This window comes from Saimiri boliviensis, chromosome 6 (genome assembly GCF_048565385.1).
Source record: "Saimiri boliviensis isolate mSaiBol1 chromosome 6, mSaiBol1.pri, whole genome shotgun sequence".
NCBI lineage: Eukaryota > Metazoa > Chordata > Mammalia > Primates > Cebidae > Saimiri > Saimiri boliviensis.
Genome location: NC_133454.1, coordinates 30,982,264 through 31,006,084, shown reverse-complemented (window position 1 = coordinate 31,006,084; position 23,821 = coordinate 30,982,264). Strand labels below are relative to the sequence as shown.

General features: G+C 43.5%; 1 protein-coding gene across 6 annotated transcripts in view; it reads right to left on the bottom strand.

Moving 5' to 3' along the window:
- The window catches only part of AMOTL1 (angiomotin like 1), a 170,431-nt gene that overhangs the window by 9,363 nt on the left and 137,247 nt on the right, over positions 1-23,821 (bottom strand). For all 6 annotated transcript variants that reach the window (XM_039471276.2, XM_010332952.3, XM_010332953.3 and 3 more), the window contains 5 exons: positions 17,960-18,105; positions 14,392-14,541; positions 8,485-8,675; positions 3,035-3,160; positions 1,448-1,674 (listed from right to left, as the gene is read on the bottom strand). In XM_039471276.2, coding sequence (XP_039327210.1) covers positions 1,448-1,674; positions 3,035-3,160; positions 8,485-8,675; positions 14,392-14,541; positions 17,960-18,105 — 840 coding nt within the window. The remainder of the gene's footprint in view (positions 1-1,447; positions 1,675-3,034; positions 3,161-8,484; positions 8,676-14,391; positions 14,542-17,959; positions 18,106-23,821) is intronic.

The following is a 23,821-nucleotide window of genomic DNA, read 5'->3' as shown; positions in this document are numbered from 1 at the left end:
CCTGCCTGGCTGCATGTCACAAAACAGGCGACTCCCAGGGAGGTTTCTACCACAGCTGAGCAAATTTCAAACTCCTTAACCAGGCCTGTCTCCCAGCTCTCTCACTGGGTTGGAAGCTAAATGTCCTTGGGACAGTCTTTGAGGATCTCAGCTGCTGTCCATACACATCATTTTCTTTTCTTTTCTTTTTTCTTTTTTTTTTTTTTTGAGGCAGAGTTTCACTCTTGTTATCCAGGCTGGAGTGCAATGGCATGATCTCGGCTCACCGCAACCTCCGCCTCCTGGGTTCAGGCAATTCTCCTGCCTCAGCCTTCTGAGTAGCTGGGATTACAGGCACGAGCCACCATGCCCAGCTAATTTTTTGTATTTTTAGTAGAGACGGGGTTTCACCATGTTGACCAGGATGGTCTCGATCTCTTGACCTCGTGATCCACCTGCCTCGGCCTCCCAAAGTGCTGGGATTACAGGCTTGAGCCACCGCGCCCGGCCTCACACACATCATTTTCGAAGTGCATTTCCTTTGAGGGCAGGTGCTGTTGAAGCCACCAGTGGAGGTACTTCAAACAGATGTTCTGGCTGGGAGCCTTTTATCCCCCCAACTCTGTTGGGTTCATATGGAGGCTTTTATCCCCTCTGGCCCAGAGCAGCCAGTCTCCTATGGGGTCTTATGCTGAGCACAACTGGCTCTCAGCTCCACAGAGAAACACAAACACAAGCTGACCCAGGGAAATGCATCAAAGAAGGGCCAGACCCCTGGAGAGGCCAGAGTGCAGGGGAAGGGTGGGGAGGACCTGTGTGTGGGCATGCTGCCTGCTTCCCCTCCAGCTCTGCTAGCACAGCCAGGCAAACAAGCACACCTGCCCCCAGAAAACCTACTCCTGGCTAAGACCACAATTCGGGAATGATCCTCAAAATTCCACCCGTGCAATAACAATACAGCAAAAACTTACCAACACCACCGCCTTATGCAAGAGAGCACTTCTTCCAATGTGCTCTCCCCATTATCCCAGTCTTCCCTCCCATGCTCCATGGGGTAAAGCAGGTAGACACTGTCCTCCCTTTCTAGACATGGAAGCAGAGGTGGAGCCATCATACATCTGGTCTAGAGCAGAGCCAAGTTCAGAGGCGTGATGTCCCTAGGCTTTTCCATGAGAGCCTTTTGTGTTATAAGGGTCACCTCAACTTACAACAATAATAGATAATTATGATCTGAGTCAACCCATGGCTAAGAGCTACTCCAGTGGTGCACTCTTTAGAATTTACACAATGCTTCCATATATCTCAGTGAATTTCTATAACTGAAGTATGACTGATTTCCCTCCCCACTTCACAAATGAGTAACCTGAGACCAGGAACTATTCAGGGACATTTCTATGTCCCATGAGTGGCAGGGAAGCTGTCTGCTCTTGCTTTTCCAATTCTCGTCTAACAGAGGTGTGGGGCTCACCTATGCTCCCCTTCCAGGTCTTCTCTTCCTTCTTCTCCTCGGCCAGCTGGCTGCTGGTAAGAGAGGTCTGGCGAGAGTGTGTCCCAGTGGCCGCGGCTATGGATGGAACGGAGCGGGCAGGACGTAGGCTGGAGGAGTCTGTCTTCCCAGTATCTTTACGAGATCGCTGCTGCAAGACCTTAATCATAGCATCCTTCTCTATGATTTTGGCATGGAGATTTTTAATACTGTAAAACAAAACAAAACAGTCTTAATAAAAAGCCACTTGGTTAGAAAAACTTGAAACACTTCTCTCAGGCTGTCCCAAGGACTTTAAGTGTAATTTAGGGATAGAGGATGAAGTGCAGTGTGAGGCTTCAAACATTGATCATCTCCAAATTGTTAAGACAGATCTTTTGTAATAGATCAAAAGGGTACACTTCTGTGGCACCTTGGGAAACTAGGACTTTGGGAGGTACAGTTAGAATGACTGTGGCCACATTTCTGGACCAGGAGGCTGGGGACCATATTTAGAAGATTTAGCATTGGGGGTGGGGGGCGGACTGTCGGGGGTAGGGTAGGGGACAGAGAAGCATAAAAATTCTAAAGCCTCAAACAGTGTGAGTTTTCAACTAAAGTCAATTGCTCTATTTTCTAAGAAAAAAGAACCAGGATGGACAGGTTCTCTGGTAGAAGATGATTTTTCTGGAAGAACGCTGAAAAGTTTCTTTTCACAACTTTGATAGTAACTCACTGAGCCTATCTATCAATGGCTCAATTACTCAGCCCTGTTTTCACATCTGCAGAATAAGAGGCCTAGGGCTCCCAGGGCTTCACAAGCCCTCAGGTAGTGAAAGGGGACAAACTAGTTTTATTATGTCAAAAAGTCTGCTATAAATTTTGTGTAGCCCATCAGAAGACTGCATTAGCGAAATATGTTCTTTTTTTTTTTTTTGAGACAGAGTTTCACTCTTGTTACTCAGGCTGGAGTGCAATGGCGCGATCTCGGCTCACCGCAACCTCCGCCTCCTGGGTTCAGGCAATTCTCCTGCCTCAGCCTCCTGAGTAGCTGGGAATACAGGCAACGCGCCACCATGCCCAGCTAATTTTTTGTATTTTTAGTAGAGATGGGGTTTCACCATGTTGACCAGGATGGTCTCGATCTCTTAACCTCGTGATCCACCCGCCTCGGCCTCCCAAAGTGCTGGGATTACAGGCATGAGCCACTGCGCCGGCCCGAAATATGTTCTTTATTTCTGGTGGGAATGTATAAATTCTGGGTCAAAAAACTCTGAACCTTTGGAATATAATGTTTCCCCTTTTCAGCTCACAATGTCATAGAGATAGATACCAAGAAATAATACAGACATCTAAAGTCTTCTGTCATTAGACTCAGTCTCCATCTTAAAACCTGCAGGTGACATGCAATTTCGCCCAGAGACCTCCAGCATCAGACCCATTGGTGCAATTGGGGCGGAGAGTTTTTGGAGATCTCATGCTCATAGCCTTTCAGAACCAGACAGAGAAGCAATCCTTTTTGGAAGGCCTGGAGTGTAAGTGCAAACATGGGCTGGCGGGTCCCACGCACCACACATGGCCATCCCTTACGTGTATTCCATGTCTTGACACCTTCTGTTGGCCTGCACCACCTCCTCCTCCTCCTGCCAGATGTGGGCCTCCAGCGAGCTCTCTCCGTAGCTGCCATTCCGTGAGTGGTTGATGATCGTAGTGTCCCTGGCAACACAAGGACATGTGTTCAATCACAGGAAACCTTCTTGCTTTGTCTCAATGCAGACACAGAACGGAGACGCTGGTGTTCAAATTGGAACAGAGATCAGCTCTGCACCTCCACCTGCTCATGAAGGCCTTCCCTCCCCATTTCCCCAGCTCAGTTATCAATTTCATCTGATGCTCATACAGAGAAAGGTATAAATGCTCGTGGAGAGGTGACCACAGGGCGCCGTGCTAAAACTCTCTTCACAAACTCCACCCACTTTGCCTCTCCTGAATTCTGTCAAATTCCCTTCCTAAACTAGAGAGAATTAAGCAGCATCTAAGGAGAACAAAATAAAATTCAAAAATCAAGTCCCCTCCACCTTCTACTGACTACATTGTATATTTAGCTACATGGCATGTTATGAATATGTAAATCGGGCACCTAGAGATTTAATCTACTGACATATGGACACTATTATTATTATTATAATGTTTGTAGGTATTTCTATGTTTGTACTTTTTCATGCTTGTCCTGTATCTCCTTTTTCCAATCAGAGTTTAGGTTTTATGTCTGTTTATCACCCATATAGCATAGAGTACCTACTTCAGTATTTTACAGTAAAATGGGAGTTCGGTAGATATTTAAAACTGAGACTGGTCCTCTCAGAGAGTGAGGCTGCAAGCTGAAGTCTTCCTTCATGTTTATATTCTGTCTTACTTCTTCTTGCTTTATGGGCCCTGCCTGGGATACAGGACAATGTAATAGGCATGCCGGGTCCCAGGCAGAAAGACGAAGACAGGTGCTGTCCTTGACAAGTTCAGGGGAGGGGGGTACAGTGAGGGCAAGGGAAGACCTGGGTAGATTAAGAAGTAGTTTCACTGCAAGCATCTGTCTGACTATACACAACCAGTCACTGATAACTATTCCTGACACTGGTTTTGACAGTTTAATTACTCCTAACTAACAATGACTAGCAAAAATAAGATCACTGCATCATCTAAGTGATATACCTCAAGATGAAAGGCACAATAATGGCTCTGATTACATGAGTACTTAATTAGTAAGACATGATGTAGCCAAGTGTCTTACTTATTTTTAACTTCATATACCAATGTACAATCATACTGAAACCTTTTTTTATTTTTGAAACAGAGTTTCATTCTTGTTGCTCATACTGCAGTGCAGTGGCATGATCTTAGTTCACTGCAACCTCTGCTTCCTGAGTTCAAGCAATTCTGTCTCAGCCTTCCAAGTAGCTGAGATTACAGGCATGCACCATCATACCTGGCTAATTTTGTGCTTTTAGTAGAAGTGGGGTTTCACCATATTGTTCAGGCTGATCTTGAACTACTGATCTCAGGTGATCCACCTGCCTCAGCCTCCCAAAGTACTAGGATTACAGATGTAAGCCACCATCCCTGGCCTGAAACCTTTTAAGCATTTTTTTTTTTAACAGAATAGCCCCAAACAGCAAAAAAGCGGTCCCTTTAATGACAGCTATCAACATTAAAGAGCATTTACTTCATGCAGGGACTGGGCAGAGCATGGTAAACATGGTCTTTCATTTCGTTCTCACAGCTTGTACAAGAGGGATTATTATCCTCAGTTGCTAGATGAAGAAACCAGAATTAGGCGACTTTTCCAAGAACACTCAGTTAGTGAATGGTGAAAATGGATTCTAACCCAGGTATTTATGACTCCAAAGTCCACGCCCTTAACCATCACTCTATACTCTTGCAAGTTTCATATGTCTTTACGAAGAAGGTCTCAGCAAAGATGCATAAAGATAAAAACAAACCAAAGAGCATGTGTGAGAATGTGGCTCAGAAAAGTGCAAAGTGTCACTGAAAATATACTAAAGGCCAAACGATGTAGAAAGCAAACAGAACGCTTAAAACATTTGTAAAATTATAAATTCACACTATGGTGCACAAAATCATCAATATAGAAATTAGTGGTTAGAAGCATTTTCAACAAATTTACTTTTGGAGACTTTACATGAAGCTGGAAACAAATTCAAAAATTCACGTTTACACCGCCAAGTGAGGACAGCAAAGACAATTAGAGAAAAGCAACTTAGACAGTAAATATATGAAACTCTGAAAGAAATATTACATTGCTTTGAGATTTGTAAAAAGTTTCAAAACCTTCCCCACACATAAAAAATAAGCTGACTTTCTAAAAGTTCTGACCAACAGCATCAAGATGCATAAAGATGGAAAACCAGTTGGTGTACAGAAGTTATTTTCTTCGTTTAAAAATCATTGCTTATAAATAAAAGCATGCATCTGTGGCTGAAACATCACAAAACTAATGGCTAGAAATAGTCATTTTTACCAATTCGTCTGTGGCCAGCACCTAGACAGTAAGGGCTCAGAATGTGTACCTTTTTCAAAAATGCTTCATTTTCCCTTATTGAAAAAAAAAAGCAATGCTGAAAAGACAGAAGTTTTCTTTGAAAATAACATTAAGATTTGAGCTAACTATCTGAGGTTCTCTGAACCTACATCTCCCACCCAGAAGGGGTAGTCTGTAATGGAGGGTAGTTGCTCACAGAATTATCAGGTGTTCAATAAAATGTGTAAAAGCAAAGTAGGCAGGGTGACGAGGGTGGAAAGGCACTCCCACCACCCATCCAACAATCCAAACAGGGCAGAGAAGGGGAAGAGTGGGACAGGATAAATCCCAGAGAATTCCTGTTCTCGGGGGTAAGAGCCAGTTCCCTCTGCACAAAGGATAAGAACAAGGTTGGGGCTAGAATCCTGTGGGTGGGTGACTGTGATTGGGTTCTGTGGCTCTACTTGCTCCCCACCCTCCCTTCTGTGCCCACTACAGGGTTTATGCTTTGGACTCATTCATTCCTCCACTTCTGAATCTTACTTTCCAGTCCCATTCATACCCTCAGGGCCCAGGATCCCAGACAGACATCTAATCTGATAAACCCACAGAAGCTGAAACGATAATGACTCATGGAAGCCCCTGTGTCATTCTCCAAGGTCACACATTTACCCTGCTACTGGGGTTTTAGTGTCCTCAGCCAGAGCAATGTGGTCAGGTTCCCAGCTCCCATCACTTATATTTCATTTCACATGTGATGTAAGTGACACTCAGAAGGGCTTGTCCCAGATCACACACGCACAGTCAGGAAGGGAGGGAGAAGCCCTGAGTGCAGGTGTCCTGCCTCCCTGTGCAGTGTTCTTTCCATTGAAATCACAGGGAGGGGCCATGTGTGGTGGCTCACACCTGTAATCCCAGCACTTTGGGAGGCCGAGGTGGGCGGATCACGTGGTCAGGAGATCGAGATCATCCTGGTCAACATGGTGAAACCCCATCTCTAGTAAAAATACAAAAATTAGCTGGGCATGGTGGTGGATGCCTGTAAACCCACCTACTTCGGAGGCTGAGACAGGAGAATCACTTGAGCCAGGGAGTCAGAGATTGCAGTGAGCTGAGATCGCACCACTGTACTCCAGCCTGGTGACAGAGAGAGACTCCGTCTCAGAAAAAAAGAAAGAAAGAAAGAAAGAACAGGGAGGAAACTCCCAGGGCAACTGTGGACAGCAGTGCACTAGACCACATATGTCCAAGAGGGCCAGGTCCCTCTGTGACTTGATGACAATCTGTTCTCTTCCTCAGAATAGAGAGGTAATTGAGTTATTAGCTTAGAAAACAAAAAGTTGAATAAAAACCATTTTAATTATGGAAAAATCAACCAGTGTTTCAAAAGGCTTCTCTGTTCCCATCCATATACTGCAGGGACAGAACTGGAGGCTGCAACTTCCCTCCAACTCTCAACCGAGGACACCGGAGCTTCACTGCACCATCTCAAGTGTCCATCCCCACTCCCAAAGTCTCACTCTCAAGGACACTGTGGGTTGACACTGTGGGTTGCTTCCCGTCAAAGTATAGAGACACATAAACAACGAGGAAGCACAGAAAAATGATTCCCAAATGGTCACTTTACACATGGGTCTGTAGGTCTTTCTTGGTTCAAGTGTGCTGTGGCGCCCACTGCAGACACCAAGGCCCGAATGGTGGTACTGCTTTCTCCAATTCCTGGAGCTAACATCTGTGCATACTATTGGAGATTCTCCCCCACTTCCGTAACAAACCTGAGGGTCCATGAATAACTTAAAGAATAGCCCCTGTCTATCCCAACAGGCTTTCCCGTATGTAGTCATTAAAAATATAGTAACCCATCCCAAGGCAATGTGGACCAGACTACAGAACCAGGTCCGTCCTTGGCTTTTACGCTTCTCGCTTGGTTCATGTCCTGACATCCAAAGAGCACCAGAGCCCTTATTTATTAAGAAGTCCCATTTTCTGGATGCTCCTTTGAAATTTGAGGATCCTTTCCACATAAATTGACCCTAATGTTTGGTGAATTCAAAACAACTTTAAGTTAAATGCCCAATATAACTTATGGGGAGAAAGCAAACTGGGTGAGAGGCAGTGAGGAGCCGGATGGGTCCCCTGCACACACACACCCGTGTGTGTGCAATGACTATGCCTGCAGCTGAAATCCAGTAGCCTAACATCAAGAGGAAACTGCCTTACTCACTCTTGACAACAGTATGTTTTAACAGAACATTTGGGAGTATTTTTGTGAATTACTGCACACCTTGAGCTAGCTTATAAAGATAGAATAAGCCGTGCACCTACAAAAAGAAGGTAAGGTAACAGAGGTAAAAAATGTCAGCAGCAGAAAAGAATTTCAAACTAAGTGAAATCAGTTTTCAAGCCAGGAAGATCTCCATTTGACACATGGCCCCACCACTCAGTACCAGCGTGATTAGGAATCAACAACTGCACCTCTCTAAGCCTCATTTTCTTCACTTGTAAAATGAAGATGGTAACAATATACCTGCTCTCAGGGCTGCTATGAAGATTATCTATTCTAGTTTGGCCCATGATATAAACACGGCATCAAAAGGTGTCTTAAATATACTCTCACGACATCACTCTTGGTGATTGCACAGTATTTCTCTGTGCCATGTACTTTAAATTACTGAATGAACCTCCTCTTGTTGAAATGTAGGCTGTGTTAAATGCATTGATATTTTCAATAACACTGTAATTATTTAGACATTCATCTTCAGACACTTACATGTTTTTCAGATCAATGTCTAGAAGAATTGTGGAATCAAAGGGAAGATATATATTGCCAAATCATCCTCCAGAAATGTCATACCACCTTGTTCTCCAACTAGCACTACAATCTCTTAAGAATAATTTTTAGCTACCTTGCTTCCTGAAATGGGCCTTGGACATCTCTGGATACCGTTTGTTTTGATTTTTTTAAACTGTGCTTTTACAACCACCAGAGTTCCACTGGTCTCACCTCTCAGCTGCTGCAGTGGCTGCGGCATTCATGGCAAAGTGTCGGATGGTGCTCTCCTCCAGGTACTTCTGCTCCCACTTCGTCATGTCGGCCTCCAGGGCCAGGATCCGCTCCTCCTTCTCCCGCACAAGTTCCAAGAGGGCTGGGGCATTGTATTCTGGTATGTTGGCTGGCTGGCCATTTCCATGTTTCTGAAGGAGTGGAAAAAACGTATTGACGCTCAAAACCACATCAATGCTGTCTGCACAACTGCCCATATAGAACACATGAGGTTCCTTAGATCCTGCACAATTCACACACCATGCTACTTCACCTCCAAATTCCTCTATTGTAGTTAATTCTCATGGAGCTCTGAAATACAGACAATACTGTCCCAGTTTTACAGATGAGAAATAGAGTTGCTGAGGGATTAAATTAATGATGCAATGTCTCTCAGCTAATCAGTAGTAGAGTCAGGATTCAAACCTGGGTCTGTTTCCACAGGTCAAGGCCTTTGCATACAAGAAGTGGCTTATCTAGTGGTGTGCAGTTAATTACACCAAAAGAACAGGAATTAAGTCTTGACCTCCTGGTCTAGGGTACTTTCTCGAGAATTCCACAAAGTGATTCCAGTTGTTTGTTTCCCCTAAGGCTGGCGGGGGAAATGGAAGGCAAAGGAAGTGGGAGATGCCCTAACTTGCATGGTTGCTGACTGCAACGCAGGGAAGGGAGATATTCATACCTGCTCCACTCAGAGGACTGAGAATGAGAATCAAACTACATAATGTATACGAAAGCAGAAGACCTCTAGCATAAAGCAAGCTCGTTTTTCAGCTCTTTCTATCTGTGTTAATAAGAGAAAATAAAGCCATTTTCTGGATTGCTCACAAACTGAGGATGTTAATACCTCATAATCTTTTTCCTTTAATTAGGTACACTATTTCCTCTAAAGAGCATGACACAGAAGATGGTGTTCTAAGAGAGTTCTGCCTTCAGAGCAGCAGCAGAGATAGATCATCTTGGGGTCTCAGGGTTAGAGGCCCAGTCAGAGTGTGGACCAGGCTTCCTAGTACTCCAGGGAGAACGATTTCATCGCAGCTAGTCTATGTCCTAGGGTACACATTCCCCTCATGTTTTCCAGTGGTTGCAAATTTAAAATGCAGAGCTGGATGCAAGGTGAGAGGTATATGAATGCTTTATCCAGAACCACATAATCCCCTAGATTAAGAAAAGGACTGGGGAATTAGCCAGAGCAACAGCTGGGCACTTGTGCCATACTGATGGAATCTAATCTTATCAGAGAGAAAAAATTAAATGGGCCTATGGGTTTTTTGTAAACCAAATTTTGTTTCTATTCAATTTTTTAAAGCTACAAATACAAATTATTCTAGGAAGTAGTGTCTTAGCCAATGACCAACGTTCTAAGTAGGAAAAGAGCAGAAGGGCATACCTGTCCTCACCTGACCTGTGCAGGAGGGGCACTAACTCCATCTGGCCAGGCACCTAGACTCAGGCAGGAGAACAAATGAACCAGTCCAGCGAGATGAGAAGCTCCTTTATTTTTAGAAACTTTCCAAGAAAAAGCTCCCATGGCCTCACTAAGCTGCCATCTATGCTTGTCGGTTTCTATCTAAATCCCTTCTGTTACCAACTCAGCTGGCTTATTGCTACAGAATCCTTTTAACCTCACATGAGATCATGACAACTCTTTATAGTGCCCCCCTCAATTCAGGTCATTAAGAGTTATTTATATAAATGCATGAATGTCAACATTCAAGGGTACAGAGCTAGCTTGGTCTAATGGGTAAGTGTGCTACTGAGAAAAACAGATTAACGGTCAAGTGGGATTCAGCTAGCTAGACAACAAGTACTGACTGAGCATCTACCATGTGCCAGGGATGCAACAGTGAACACTACAGATTAAGTCTTCACCTTCAATGTGTTCTCATGGGAGGAATGTCCTCATTAGCTATATGACCTTGGGCTGGCCCCTTTAGTGTCCCTGTGCCTCATTTTCCTTTCAAAGAATATTCTTCAGGAACCTTCTCTCTTCACTCTCATAGGACTACTGTGGAAGTAAGATGTGAAACTTAATTAGAGCTCTTTGTAAAAGAGATAAAATTGTGAGTTCTTAAAAATGTAAATTCCCAGGCCGGGTGCAATGGCTCATGCCTATAATCCCAGAACATTGGGAGGCTGAGGTGGGCGGATCACGAGGTCAAGAGATCAAGACCATCTTGGCCAACAGAGTGGAACCCCATCTCAACTAAAATACAAAAATTAGCTGGGCGTGGTGGTGGTGTGTGCCTGCGGTCCCAGCTACTTGGGAGGCTAAGGCAGGAGAACTGCTTGAAGCTGGGAGGCAGATGTTGCAGTGAGCCAAGACTGCACTGCACTTCAGCCTGGTGCCTGGAGAAAGCAAAACTCTGTCTCAAAAAAAAAAAAAAAAAAAAAAAAAAGCAAATTCCCTTCTCTCTTTTATCTTTTTTCTCTTTCACTTTCCTCCCAGTTTCTAATAATGCTGAAGTACCATTTGACCTACCAAGGTAGAGAAGCAATTACTTATAATACAGAAGTTGTTGATTAAGAGCTTTTCTTTCTGCTAGTTCTATTGTCCCAACCTATCTTTCTCTCTCTACCTGCCTTAAATAACCCACATTTCTGTTGACGTTGTTTTCAATGAGGCTGGAAAATCTGGGGTAAGGGCGGAATTTGGGAGAGGGCACCACAAATGCCCTAAGACCTCAAATGACTCTGAAGGTAATGATGGTAATAAAAACAGCAGTGAGAGAGATTTGTTTTTAATCAATTGCTAAGCACAAGGCATTCTGAGAAGTAACTTGCTCAGATTTTATTTGTAGTTACAAGTGTGAGGTAAGTATAATTTACTTGCCTCTCTTTATAGACAAGGAGGTTGAGGCTCAGAAAGATGACTTACTCTAGGCTACTTTTCCGGTGGGAGGCAGGATTTGACTGTGGCTGGTTTAAGCCTGGGGCCCATCCTCTGAATCAACACACAATTCCATGCTTCTCTGCCCATCTTCAGTGTATCAGCCCTTCTGGAAAGCTCCAGAAGCAATAATCGGAGCTCACTTGAGGGCTCCGTGTTGTTAGAGGGGGCCAAGTAGACAGGCTCAGCTGTGTCCTGGCATGAGTCAGAGGGCAGAGCCCTTATTTGGGCTGTGGATTCAACAAGAACTCTAACCTGCACTCTTCAAAGTCTCCTCAGAATAACATCCTATGGGAGGTGGTGAGTCCATGCAGTTGGTCTATTGTCCTGTTGAGGGTGGAGATGACCAGGGGTTTTGTGACAGTGTGACCCCAGCATGCTTTCTAAAGCTAGCAGATAACTTCCTCAGACACAGGGACGAAGGAACAGGGTATGGCGTGGAGGGTGGAAGTCTTTCCCGTGGCTGCTGCCCAAGAACTGGCAGGCACATTCATGATCTGCCTGAGGGTGAATGAGGAGGAGGGAATCAGAGGGGCCCTGGATCATCTTTCCCGGACAGGCTGAGTTCCTCAGATGACCCCATGTTCTCAGGTGGACTCCGAGTCACACCTGGCGAGGCCAGCAGAGCTGCCCCCCAGACCAGCCCACAGGTACCAAATATGAGTTTAGAAAAACTTTGCCCTTTTAAAAGTATCTGCCATATGGAACTAGTAAAAAATTCAAAATGTTTCCAGTTGATTTTTTTTCTCTTGTAATAATATTTGAACCGTTTTTTGGTTATAAGGTAATGTATGCTTACTGGGAAAATTAGAAAATAAAGTAGTATTACAGGAAAAAAAAATACAGGTTGAGAATCCTGAACCTGAAAATACAAAATCCAAAGCACTATAGTCTCAATCAAGCATTTCAGATAAGGGATACTTAACTTGTATTTATCTTTTTAATGAGTATCGAGAACAACAGGAAAATAATCCCTCAATATATATCATAGGAGGCAGATTAATGCTCTCATTAGAAACAAACAAACAAGCCAACTATTTTCAAAGAGATGCTAAGCATCACATTTCTGTTTGGAGACTGTCTCCTCATCTTCGATCCCACATCAGCCATACACAGCTGGGGGTCTGCCATCAGCTCCCAAGCACAAATTCAAAATGCAAGCAGAGTAATTTCCCAGGAGAGCCTCAATTCTGAAATTTCTGTCCCCCACTGGTGCTGCTCAGCCTGTCAGCAGCATTCATGCGCAGCAGGAATGTTGTTGCTGCCTGCCTGAGGAAACTGCGTGGGTGAGCCTGCATGGCACTGAACGTGCATATAATCAACTGTACTCTGTGGCAATTAAGGTATTTTTCAGATAATTCTAACATCATGTTTCTTGTTCTTCATAAATGACAGGGATAATCGAGGTAAGTCTGGTTTCACAGCACTCAGAAGAGCCAAGGGTAAGTAATCTAACTGTAGGGTGTGGACAGCATATTAACCAGGAAAGAACATTCTTTCTGTGCTCTAAGAACCAAGATTTGCCTATTTGGTCAGCCAAAGAAAGACTCAGTGTCTACTGCGGGCCAGTGCTGTACCTGGAACCAGGGAGAACCCCTGTCCTCAAGTTGGAGAAGTGACAGTCTCAGCAACTGAGCAACAGAGAACAGCTGAAGGGTGTACCTGTGCCAAAGTGTGTGGCACAGATTATAAATATCAGATGTCCACAGACAGACCTGCCTTTTCTTACAAGCTATCCACCAAGCCAAAGCTGGGAGGCGGAGGTGGGTTTCTTAGTTTACTGGGCAATATCACTAACACCTCTTTCCCCAGCCACGTGCACGCACCTAGAGGAACTACATTGCCTGCCCTGCGAGAGGGCTGAGCTGGCCTGAGTGCATGTGCAAAGTGTTTTCAAGTGTTTCAACCACAACCATTATGCCCTATCCAGTAGATAATTCCATGGGGCCCTGCCTTGCATTTCCCTGGTATCCCAATTTAGAGCATATCCCTCACCAGCTGTGTAATACAGGTCTCTGCTCAACATGCTGGCTGAGGTGGACAGGCTCGTCTGGGGTCAGGAGCCTTTGACCAGTCTTCTTCCTGCTTGCTGTGCTGCAGGTGAACCCCAGGCTGGGCGTTTCACTCTGCTTACTCCTAGCTGAGTATCATGCTAAGCTGTCACCAGCAGAAAAAAAGAGGCAGCAGGAATAGGAACTTCTGGTTTATATTATTTCTAGGGATGGTCTTAAATCCCTTCTTCTCCTTTACCTCTGAAAACTCATTGATCATTGCATCACCCCATTATTGGCTCTTCCCTTCAACTTCTCCACGGGTTCTCACTGTCACTACACCCTAGGCTGTACCGACAACCTTCAGGCTGGCCTCTGCGACTTTAACATTCACCCTCTGGACGGTCCTTTGACATTAGAGGGTTTTCTCGCTGATCTCCTGCACCATATTTCTGTCCAGCTTAAAAACTTCCCAGTTGTTGGCACTTGGTTGACTACAGGGAAAAGCCCAGTCTCTTAGCTTGACCTCCACAAGTGGCCTCAGTCTCCTCACCCGCCACTGAACTGGGCATTATCCCCTAGCTACCTGCACCCCGCTGCCCTGGACCTGCCATGCCATTTCATGGCCCTGTCCTTTACACATCCTCTCTTTCTACCTCTGATGTTCTTACCCTTGAATGCCCAACGAACTCATATTTCAATGTCCAGCTCAAATGTCCTCCTCTCTGAAGTCATCTAATGCTGGATTCCCCTCTCCCCAGCCCCAAGCTGGTGACCACTTTCTCTCTGTGAGGACGTATGTCACTCCAGTGAGTGGACTGTTTGCCTCCTCTCCTGTTCGCTAAATGGGTCTACTGAGGACAGGGATTTCTTGTTTCCCTCTGAATCCTGACAGCGAGGTGCAGCATCTGGCCCACAGTGGATGTTCCATACATTTGCTGAATGAACATATCCAATTCCTCCACCAACCCATGCCCAGTTCCTTACCTGCTGGGTTCTCAGCGCGTCCAGCTCTCTCTCCAACCAAGTCCGCAGTCTTCGTTCCATCTGCTCTCGCTTCTCACATGCAGACTGCAGCTGGGTCAGGGCCTGCTGCAGCTTCTCGACTTTTTCAACATATGCTTGCTTCTCTCGTAACTGAGTGCAGAAAAGTAAAAAAGAGCACAGAATTTAGACCAGTGATTCTCAAAGCTGGGATAGAGGAGGTGGGGTCAGATTACCTAGAGATCCTATTTAAACTACAGGTACATTTACCTCCCACCTCCCTACTCCTATCCTCCAAGTGCACTGGAACAGAAAAGATTTACACCTAGGCTGCCATTTATACCTATGATGGCCAGGATGCTTGGAATTGAAGACCCTACTCGGGCACCTGCTTTCGGTAACTTATGCAGCTTTAAGCTCAATGCTTTGTTATTGCTTAATAATTTCTAAATTTTCAGGCATTGGAAGTGAGGCTATAAAGAGTTTTTGCACATATGTTTATTGCAGCATTCTTTATAATAGCAAAGACATGGAAGCAACCCAAATGCCCATCAACAATAGACTAGATAAAGAAAATGTGGTACATATTACACCATGAAATATTATGCAGTCATAAAAAGGAATGAGATCATGTCCTTTGTAGGGCTGTGAATGAAACTGGAAGCCATCATTTTCAGCAAACACAGGAAAAGAAAAACAAACATTCCGCATGTTCTCACTCATTGCTGTGAGTTGAACAAAGAGAACACATAGGAACAGGGAGGGGAACATCACACACAGGGGCAAGTTGGGGGGTGGGGATAAGGGGAGGGAGAGCATTAAGACAAACAGCTAATGCATGTGGGGCTTAAAATCTAGAGGACGGGTTGACAGGTGCAGCAAATCACCATGGCCCACATATTTCTACATAACAAACCTATATGTTCTGCACTTGTATCCTGGAACTTAAAGTAAAAATTAAAAATAAAATAAATCAAATTTTTTAAAAAAGAGTTTTTGGTATCATGAAGAAATTCTTATTCTATAAGTCAAGTGAAAAATCCAGAATCAAAAATCATATACAACATTATCATAACAATGTCGTCTGTTTATCTATCCAGGAAAGAAAGGCAGGAATGAAATACTTAGAGTATTAAGCATGCTTATCTACATAACAGAATGGCAATTTTCTACAATAAGCATATATTACATTTATAATAGAAAAATTAGGTATATATGTATATATGTATGTGTACTTATGTATGTGTGAATAAATAAAAAAACTTTCCTATTATAGGTATCTATGGAGTAACTTTGTCACAAAGGTTTCAGAGTCCTTTATATATTGGTAGTTGGCAGCCTTGAAGAGATGGGAAGTGCATAGTGAATATTTAACAACACAATAACTGAGGATATGGAAATTAAGGTTAAAATGATCTATGTAAATGTCACATCAGGTATGGATTTAGAATTATGACCAACAACTTCCAATTCTTACTCTTGGAATTTGTGTTCTTTTAATTAGGAGTTTGGCCCATGTTCATAAATCCTGGGCATATTGACAGCATTCTGAGAACTAGCCAAAATCAGGCCAAAAATCAGGCTTAATCATCGACTTGATTTGGTCCTGAGTGAGAAGACACTCAATGCTATTTCCTGTCATTCTGCACCTGGGGGCATTCAATCCTGAGTTCAGTGATGACACTGGCAAGTTGGAACATGCTAGTGATTTCAGAACTTGTGGCTAGGCGAGCTTTCTGACTCAGCAGGCAGCACCGCCATGAGTTATGACTATATGTCCTAGCTGAAGCCACTGGAATAAAATGGAGATGCTCTCACCTTTCAAGGAGCAGACAGCAACTTTACACTTTTTTTACACCTGTTCTTGGGATCCATTTTCATCTGGACCTTTCGTTCCTTGTGCTTTTGATTGCCCAATTCCACAGGCTTCTGAAGACCTACTAAGTGAAGGTTCCTGCAACCTCATCTGACAAAATATTTTGTGTGTGCGATTCATACCCCACTTACCATATCTTCCACTGTATATACTTTTCTGAATGCGTAGACACTAGAATATAAGCACCAAAAGATTTGCTGATTTTGGTCCCTGCTGGGCAGTGAACAGGGTATACCCAATGCCTGGAACAGTGCTTAGCACTTAGCAGACACCCAATAAGTATTTGTTAAATGAATAACTATTATCCCTAAGCAATTGCAAGAACCTTGACGGCAGGAATCTGTCTCCTTTACCTTTGTATAAACCTTAATTCTAGCAAGGCATATATCCTGTTGAGGATGATTAATAACAGTAATTACATCAGCCAACATTCCTGGAGCACTACCATGATTCAAGCATTGTGCTTTGTAAATAGTACCTCATTTAATCCTCCAAATAACAACAGTAAGAGGCAGTAAAGTCCTTTATTACCTCCATTAGAGATGAGGAAAATGTTCAAGGTTACGTGACTTGCTTAAGGTCACACAGCTGACAGGCCGTGGAGCCAGGATTCTCATTTACAACAGTCAGCTCTAGAGTTCACTCTTACCCACCATGGTAAATTACAGTAGGCTCTCAATATCTGACTGAATTAAGTCCCTTAAAGGAAACTCTAATTAGAAAGGAGTGATGCTGGAAGCAGACCTATGAGACATTCTAGAGAGGCTACATTCAGTCCACCAAAGATTTCGTATGAATATAAGAATAAAAAAAGACCTATAATGGTGGTTATAACTTGTCTTCAAGAAGCACAAGTAACTTTTACTTTAATAGAAATGTTAAAACTAAAAGATTTTTTAAATCACAATTTTCCTTAGCTCCACTCATGGAGATGGAGATGTCATTTCAGTGATGACAATAATGAAAAGCCCCAGCCTCCCTTAAGCATAAAAGATCTGTCTTTAAGGAGTGAGGTCACTTTCTGTTCAACAACAGTTGGTTTAGTAACAGTACTGTTTCCTGTGTGCCCAGCAACAAGCTAAGCACTTCAAGCAGACTTTCTCAGTTAAGACTCTTCCAGACTTTGGGCTTCTGCTTCCTGGAATGGATCCTGCTCAGGTCAGCCTGTGTAACACAGAGGTACCTGCCGCCACCACCACAGGGCACTGGAAGGTGTGAAGCAGCAGGCCCCTGGCTGCCTGCCCTCAGCCTCTGCTCCTTTTCTTCTTCTTCTTCATCTATAACCTGGATTCCTTGGCTTGGACCTTGGAAATGGTCATTTTAATTCTTCAGTCAGGCTTCAAGGAAAAACCTACCTCACAACACTTAAGCTAAAGGGTTGATTTCATCAGAAACTACTAAATGCATGATGACTAAATAAGACACGTGTCAACTGATGGGCTGTAGGCTGGGCTTCACATGGAGTGTGAGGGCTTTGCTGATGGGATTCTCGTGCTTTTCCTACTTTGCCTGGCACTAGAATGCCTAAACTCTGTTTTTAATCACTTTTTTTTTGAAAAGCTTCCCACATGCCTCCCCTGTCTCAACTCCTTAGAATTGGCTCTGGTTAAAGTAGCTGGGTTAGGAGGAGAAAGTGAAAGGCCTCAGAGCTCTGCTTCCCCTCTCCCTCCCCCAAACCCCATAGCCTGGTCTCACCTCCTCTTCCAGCTTGATGACCCTGGCCTGGGCATTGCTCAAGGCCTGGTCCAGGATCTCAATGTGTCTCCGATGGTCCTCACTTGCAGTCCGCACTGCTGCTAACTCCATTTGTAACTTCTCCTTTTCCTTCAAGAATTCTTTGTCTAGAATAAGAGAAATAAGAACAAAACTACGTGTATCAGAAATTGCTCACCCTCTAAGCTCACAGCCAGTCTACATCTGGCAAGAATTAAAAATAAAAAAGCAGGCAAATAGTGGAGGACTGAATTGCTGTTTCTGCTGCCTTTTAACAGTGGTAGTAAGAAGGTAATGGTTTTCTCAAAAACCACTGTCAATGGTAGATACATTCCAGGCCACACTTGTGAACAGTACACAAAGAACTAGTGACCCCATATCCTCCATAACTTACTTCTCTAAAACACTGGCTTTCATACTTCAAATTAATCTTGTATCTATTATTACTTTTTATGCTTCCAAACTTCCCTGCTTCAATCTTCCAAATCTGTGATGAAAGGGTAGGTAATATTAATAATAATATTAACATTCTCATTCATAGAAAAATAAACCAAGGTCCCGACAGGTAAGCTCCTTGCTGAGGCTAGACAGCAGAGAGGGACCTGAAGAAGAGGACACTGCCTCTTTTCTGTGGCATTTGAAATGGTGCCTCTGAAACTTCCTTCCAAATCCGTGGAAAACAGGCGTGTGAGATACCTAAACAAAGGGGTTGGTAGCAGCCCACTAGCGCTGCCCACCCCCATCCACAGCCCTGATGGGACCAAAGCATTTTGTACTTTCTGTGCAAAGTCACTGATATTTGAGCACCCAACCCTAGGTTTGGACAACATCTCAATGAGCATGGTGCCTGCTGGCCTTGTCCAAGCTCTGGAGGGCACTCAGGTATTACTAAGCAGGCAACCTGGAAATGAACCACAGGATCAACCTAAGCATAAAAGTTCTTCTCTTTGTTAAGGGCCACCAAGTATACACTGATGTTGACCAGAAGCAATAAAATGATAATCTGAGCTCAAGAACAGAAGCCACAGCCTAAGCTTCTCATGTTCTACAAATCCATGATCACTCTTTTTGCTGTCACAATGACAGCTATTTAGATAGAGTCCTGAGTTAACAAACACCCATCCCTTCCCCTCTAACACCTCCCCACAATAAATACATGATCTCCGCATTTGCTACTTGCTTGATAAGCAGTATCATAGCGTAGCTAAAGAAAGGATTTTAGCATGAGAAAGACCTGGATTCAAATCCTAGGCCAACTGTTTTCCAATTATGAGGTCTCAGGTTGAGGTATTTAATCTCTCTGTGCCTCAGCTTCCTCACCTATCAAATGGCAATGGTAACACCTACATCACAATGTTGTTATGATGATGCTGTTGATGAAGATGATGCTTATAAAAGTGACCTGAGCACTTAGGACTTTGTTTTGGTTATTATTGATTCCCTGGGCCAATAAGAGCACCTGGCTCAAAAACACTGGTGAATGAATGAATGAGTCTTTATTATGTGCCAAGTTCAATGTCCACTGAACAACACATCATAGCTTCTGTTAGCTATTAGGTATTCAGTATCCTCGTGATCTCCTAACACTCTTTGTTACACAGCTGTCCACTTGACCTTCGAATCCACTGCTTGCTTACAAGCCACTACGCCTCAGATGGCCAGTACTGACCATGGATACCACTGGTTCCTTCATCTGCCCAGGCTCCCTAAACCCCACAGTATATGTTACAAAGATGTGGAGACTGGACAAAAGCTACATTAGTTTCTGGAGTGTTTTGCAGACCTCTGAAATTCAAACATCTCTGTACTGAATTTGGTGACTTTAGACTTCAAGCTCCAGAAATATCATTTAGTATCACTCACACTGGTTCAGAACTCCTTGTCCACTGACAGGAAGTAGTTCGGTCAATTATAAAGTTTTAAAAACAATGTTCATGATAATAGTAATAATAATATCTTTCCATGTCTGTTGAATAAGTACTGTGTTCCAGGAATAATTACTTATAGTAGTCCTTTTATTCTAAGTTTACTGTATGAGGTAGGCACCATAATTCTTATTTTCCAGCTGAGGAAAATGCCACTAAAGAAAAGGATAAGTAAGTTGCCACAGAGGTGATGATCATCAATGGTAGAAACATAAGTTGCATTTATCTAATGTGTATTCATAAACATGTCCCTGTACTACCCCTCTTTTGTAAGCATGCATAAGTATAGAAAGGTCCCAAGATAACAGAGCTTATTATTGCACGGATTTAAGTTATATCACAGGTCATATATCACTGAAAACACAGCAATTATGTTCACATGTGTAACCATTTACAAATATTAACTAATGAAGCATCTACTACAGAGAGGCATCACAGTACTGGTTAAAAGCATGGGGCTAGAATCAAAATGCCTGGGTTCATACCCAGCTCTTCCACTTATGGTTCTGTGACTCAGGTAGTAAACAAACCTCTTTGTGCTTCAGCTTCTTTGCCTTTAAACTAAGCATCACAATAGTACCTATTTCAAAAGGCATATAGTAAGTTCCCAATGAATGTCAACTTCGATAACACTGTGGTTATTATTGTTGTTACAGGAAGTATGATAAATTCTGGGGCTACGAGGTGAGTAGGATGTGGCTTTCTGCACTTGAACTAGTGGGAAAAGATGCAAGGACATGAGCAAAGGCAACGTGAAAAGGTGCTCTAACAGATGCATGCACACGGTACTGTGAGAACATAGAAGGACAGCTAATTCAGGGCAGGGAGTGAAGAAGACAGGGTATCAAGACAGTAAGCCTACAAGGTGGGCTAGCTATGCTCTCCAACTCTTGGAGACATGGGGACTCTGAAGTGTATCAGACTCACTCAAAGAAGTCATCCTTCGGGAGATATCAAGGGAGAGTTCCATGACGAAACCACCCTCATAGGAAGGTTCTTCGGTTTATTATTAGCTAAGCCTTTTAGGGTGGATCTCCAGAAAGACAAGTCTCATGACAAATTTTTGGTAGGGCTCCAATATATATACTGAGAATTCCTAGAACAGGCAAGTTGACACAAGGGAATTCTTGCCCAGAATGGTCTGTTTACTCAGTGGATATGAATTATCCTGAACTGTGTGGAGTGGGGAGCTGTTTGGCCTGATGGCTCTGGTCCGATTTACATAGAAGGATGTCTGCTCATACACTGTTTACTCTTGAAACTACAGTGACAGCACAGGCTTTGTGGCCAGGCCGACCTGGTTTGATTCTGACACCTTCACATAGCAGTTCACCTTGGCCACATGACTTTACATCTCTGAGACTCCATCACCTCAAATGAAACTCATAAGATCTATTTTGCAGAACTGCAGGTGAGGATTAAAATAAGTATCAGTAAAATGCCTAACACAGGAGTTGGCACATAATACTTGATAAGTAACAACAAGAGCTAACATATCTTCCTAGGGACTAACCATGTCCCAGCCACTACTCCAAGAGCTTTACCACATGTAATCCTCACATAAGCTCCATCTGACAAATAGAAAACTGAAGCCAAACAAGCTATGACACTTGTACAATGTCAAATTGTGGTCCCATTTGTGTCTCTACCTATAGGTTAGTCTCCCTTGCTTGAGGAAAGAACACAAGTAGGGGAAAGTAGAAACAGGCCCAATAATTCCTCTTTCAGTCTTACCCTTCTCCTTTGCCAGTTCTGGGTAAGGTTCCAAGTGGACACTCTGGGTAAGGTTTCCAAGCTGAAACTGTTTCTGTGATTACTCTCTGAGCACTAAGCCTAATTGCCAGCTGAATCACGAGACAGAAGACCCTGTTCTACCATCTTAGCAACTTCTGTTAGGAAACACTGAGGGTGGGTGTGTGTATAAGGTCAGAGCTCTATGTGCTGAGCTGCAGCTTTAAATTCAGTGCTCCCACTTAATGGCTGGGGCTTCTGAGGACAGCAAACCTGTTAACCAGAACTTCCCATACAGAAATTCATTTCTAGAGCTTTCTGATATAATGGATTTTTGAGAAGTTTTTCCCTACCCCATGTAGCTAGAGAGATAAAGAAGTCCAGCTACTGCATGCTTGATCAAGGAGTATCTGAGTCACTGGAGTGCTTGGTAGGTAAAAGATGGGTATTTGCTATGGTTCAAATGTGGTCCCCCAAATTTCATGTGTTAGAAACTTAATCCCCATTGTAACGGTATTAAGAGGTGGAGGTTTTAAGAGGTGAATAGGCCATGAGGGTTAAGCTTCATGAATGAATTAATGCTGTTACTGTAGGAGTAGGCTGGTTATTGTGGGAATAGGCTACTGATTACAAAAATGAGTTCTGCTTAATTCTGTCTCATGGGATCACTTCTGCCTTCTGCCCTTCAGCCATGCAATAATGCAGCAAAGGCCCTCATCAGATGCCAGTGCCATGTTCTTGGACTTCCCAGCCTCCAGAACTATGAACCAAATAAACTTCTATTGTTTGTAAATTACCCAGTCTGTGGTATTCTGTTACAGCAGCAGCAAATGAACTAATACAGTATTCTTCTCCTTTTTAAGTTGGAATCAAGGTTTGATGCTTAACAGACTGGATTTGGGAGATTTAGATTTCTCAAAGAGAGAGAGAGAGAGAGAAAAGAAGAGAAAGGAGAGAGAGAGAGGTGTGAAGGCATAAAAATGGAGCAAGCTAACTCTGTTCAAGCTCCAAATTCCAAATGTTTCCATAGTGATACATAAGTAGTCCATTTTGACACCTGCTTCTGGAGAGTCAGGTATCTTTCTGGCACTTCTCAAGGAAGGTTCTTGGATGTGGGAAGAGCGGGTGGTGGTGACAGAGTTAAAGGAGGAGGCAGGCACAACAATAAACCTTGGAAATGTCAATGACTGACTTTAGAAGTACAGTCTTTGGGACTCTCTGAGTGAAGAGAGCTTAAAGGGCATTACCAGAGAAGAGGCCACAGACAAAGGAGAGGGCAAGCAGGGAGGCTGAGGGGAGCTATGTCCAACAGTGTCCAGGTCCTCTATGTACCATGCCAGAGCCCCAAGTCCAGCACTGGAGGTTCAGTCAGAGAATGAACCTCTCTGTGAAGAGGCCAGTGCTTCCTAACCTGGAATGCTCTATGAAACAGACAACTTTCGTGGTATCTGCCCAGCTAGTTCAATGCTGATCAACACCAATGGCATCAATTCTGTTAACTAGAAGGTTCTCCACAATGCTGCTGAAATGAACTCCTCTTATGTAAAGATGTCCAAATAATTATCTCCCACATTATCCCTCCCTAATGTTTCTCCTCCTATTTCTTCTTCCTCAGTGATCCCTCAGCTCCAAGGTCCCTGGCACCATATGTGATAATACTAAACAAATGTTGGAGAGGATTCTATTCCAAGGGACAGCTACAATTTATAGAGTAATTGAGGGGCCAGATTTCTTAGAAAGTCCTTGTTGATATGAAAGGTAATTTCTCTCTGAAATTGTGGGAGTAGAAAAACAATAGGAAGATATTTCATCTACTTTACTGTCTACAAAACTCTTTAAAAGTTCCTTCTGCCTCAAAGATACTCTACACTCAGGGGGTTTTTTCTTAACATTTGCCCATACCTCCTCACCCTGGTTTGAGTCAAACTGATGAACCTAGAAAGACACTTAAAAAAAAAATAAAAAAAAAAAAAAATAGAATCCGCCGGGCTCGGTGGCTCAAGCTTGTAATCCCAGCACTTTGGGAGGCCGAGGCGGGTGGATCACGAGGTCAAGAGATCGAGACCATCCTGGTCAACATGGTGAAACCCCGTCTCTACTAAAAATACAAAAAAATTAGCTGGGCATGGTGGCACGTGCCTGTAATCCCAGCTACTCAGGAGGCTGAGGCAGGAGAATTGCCTGAACC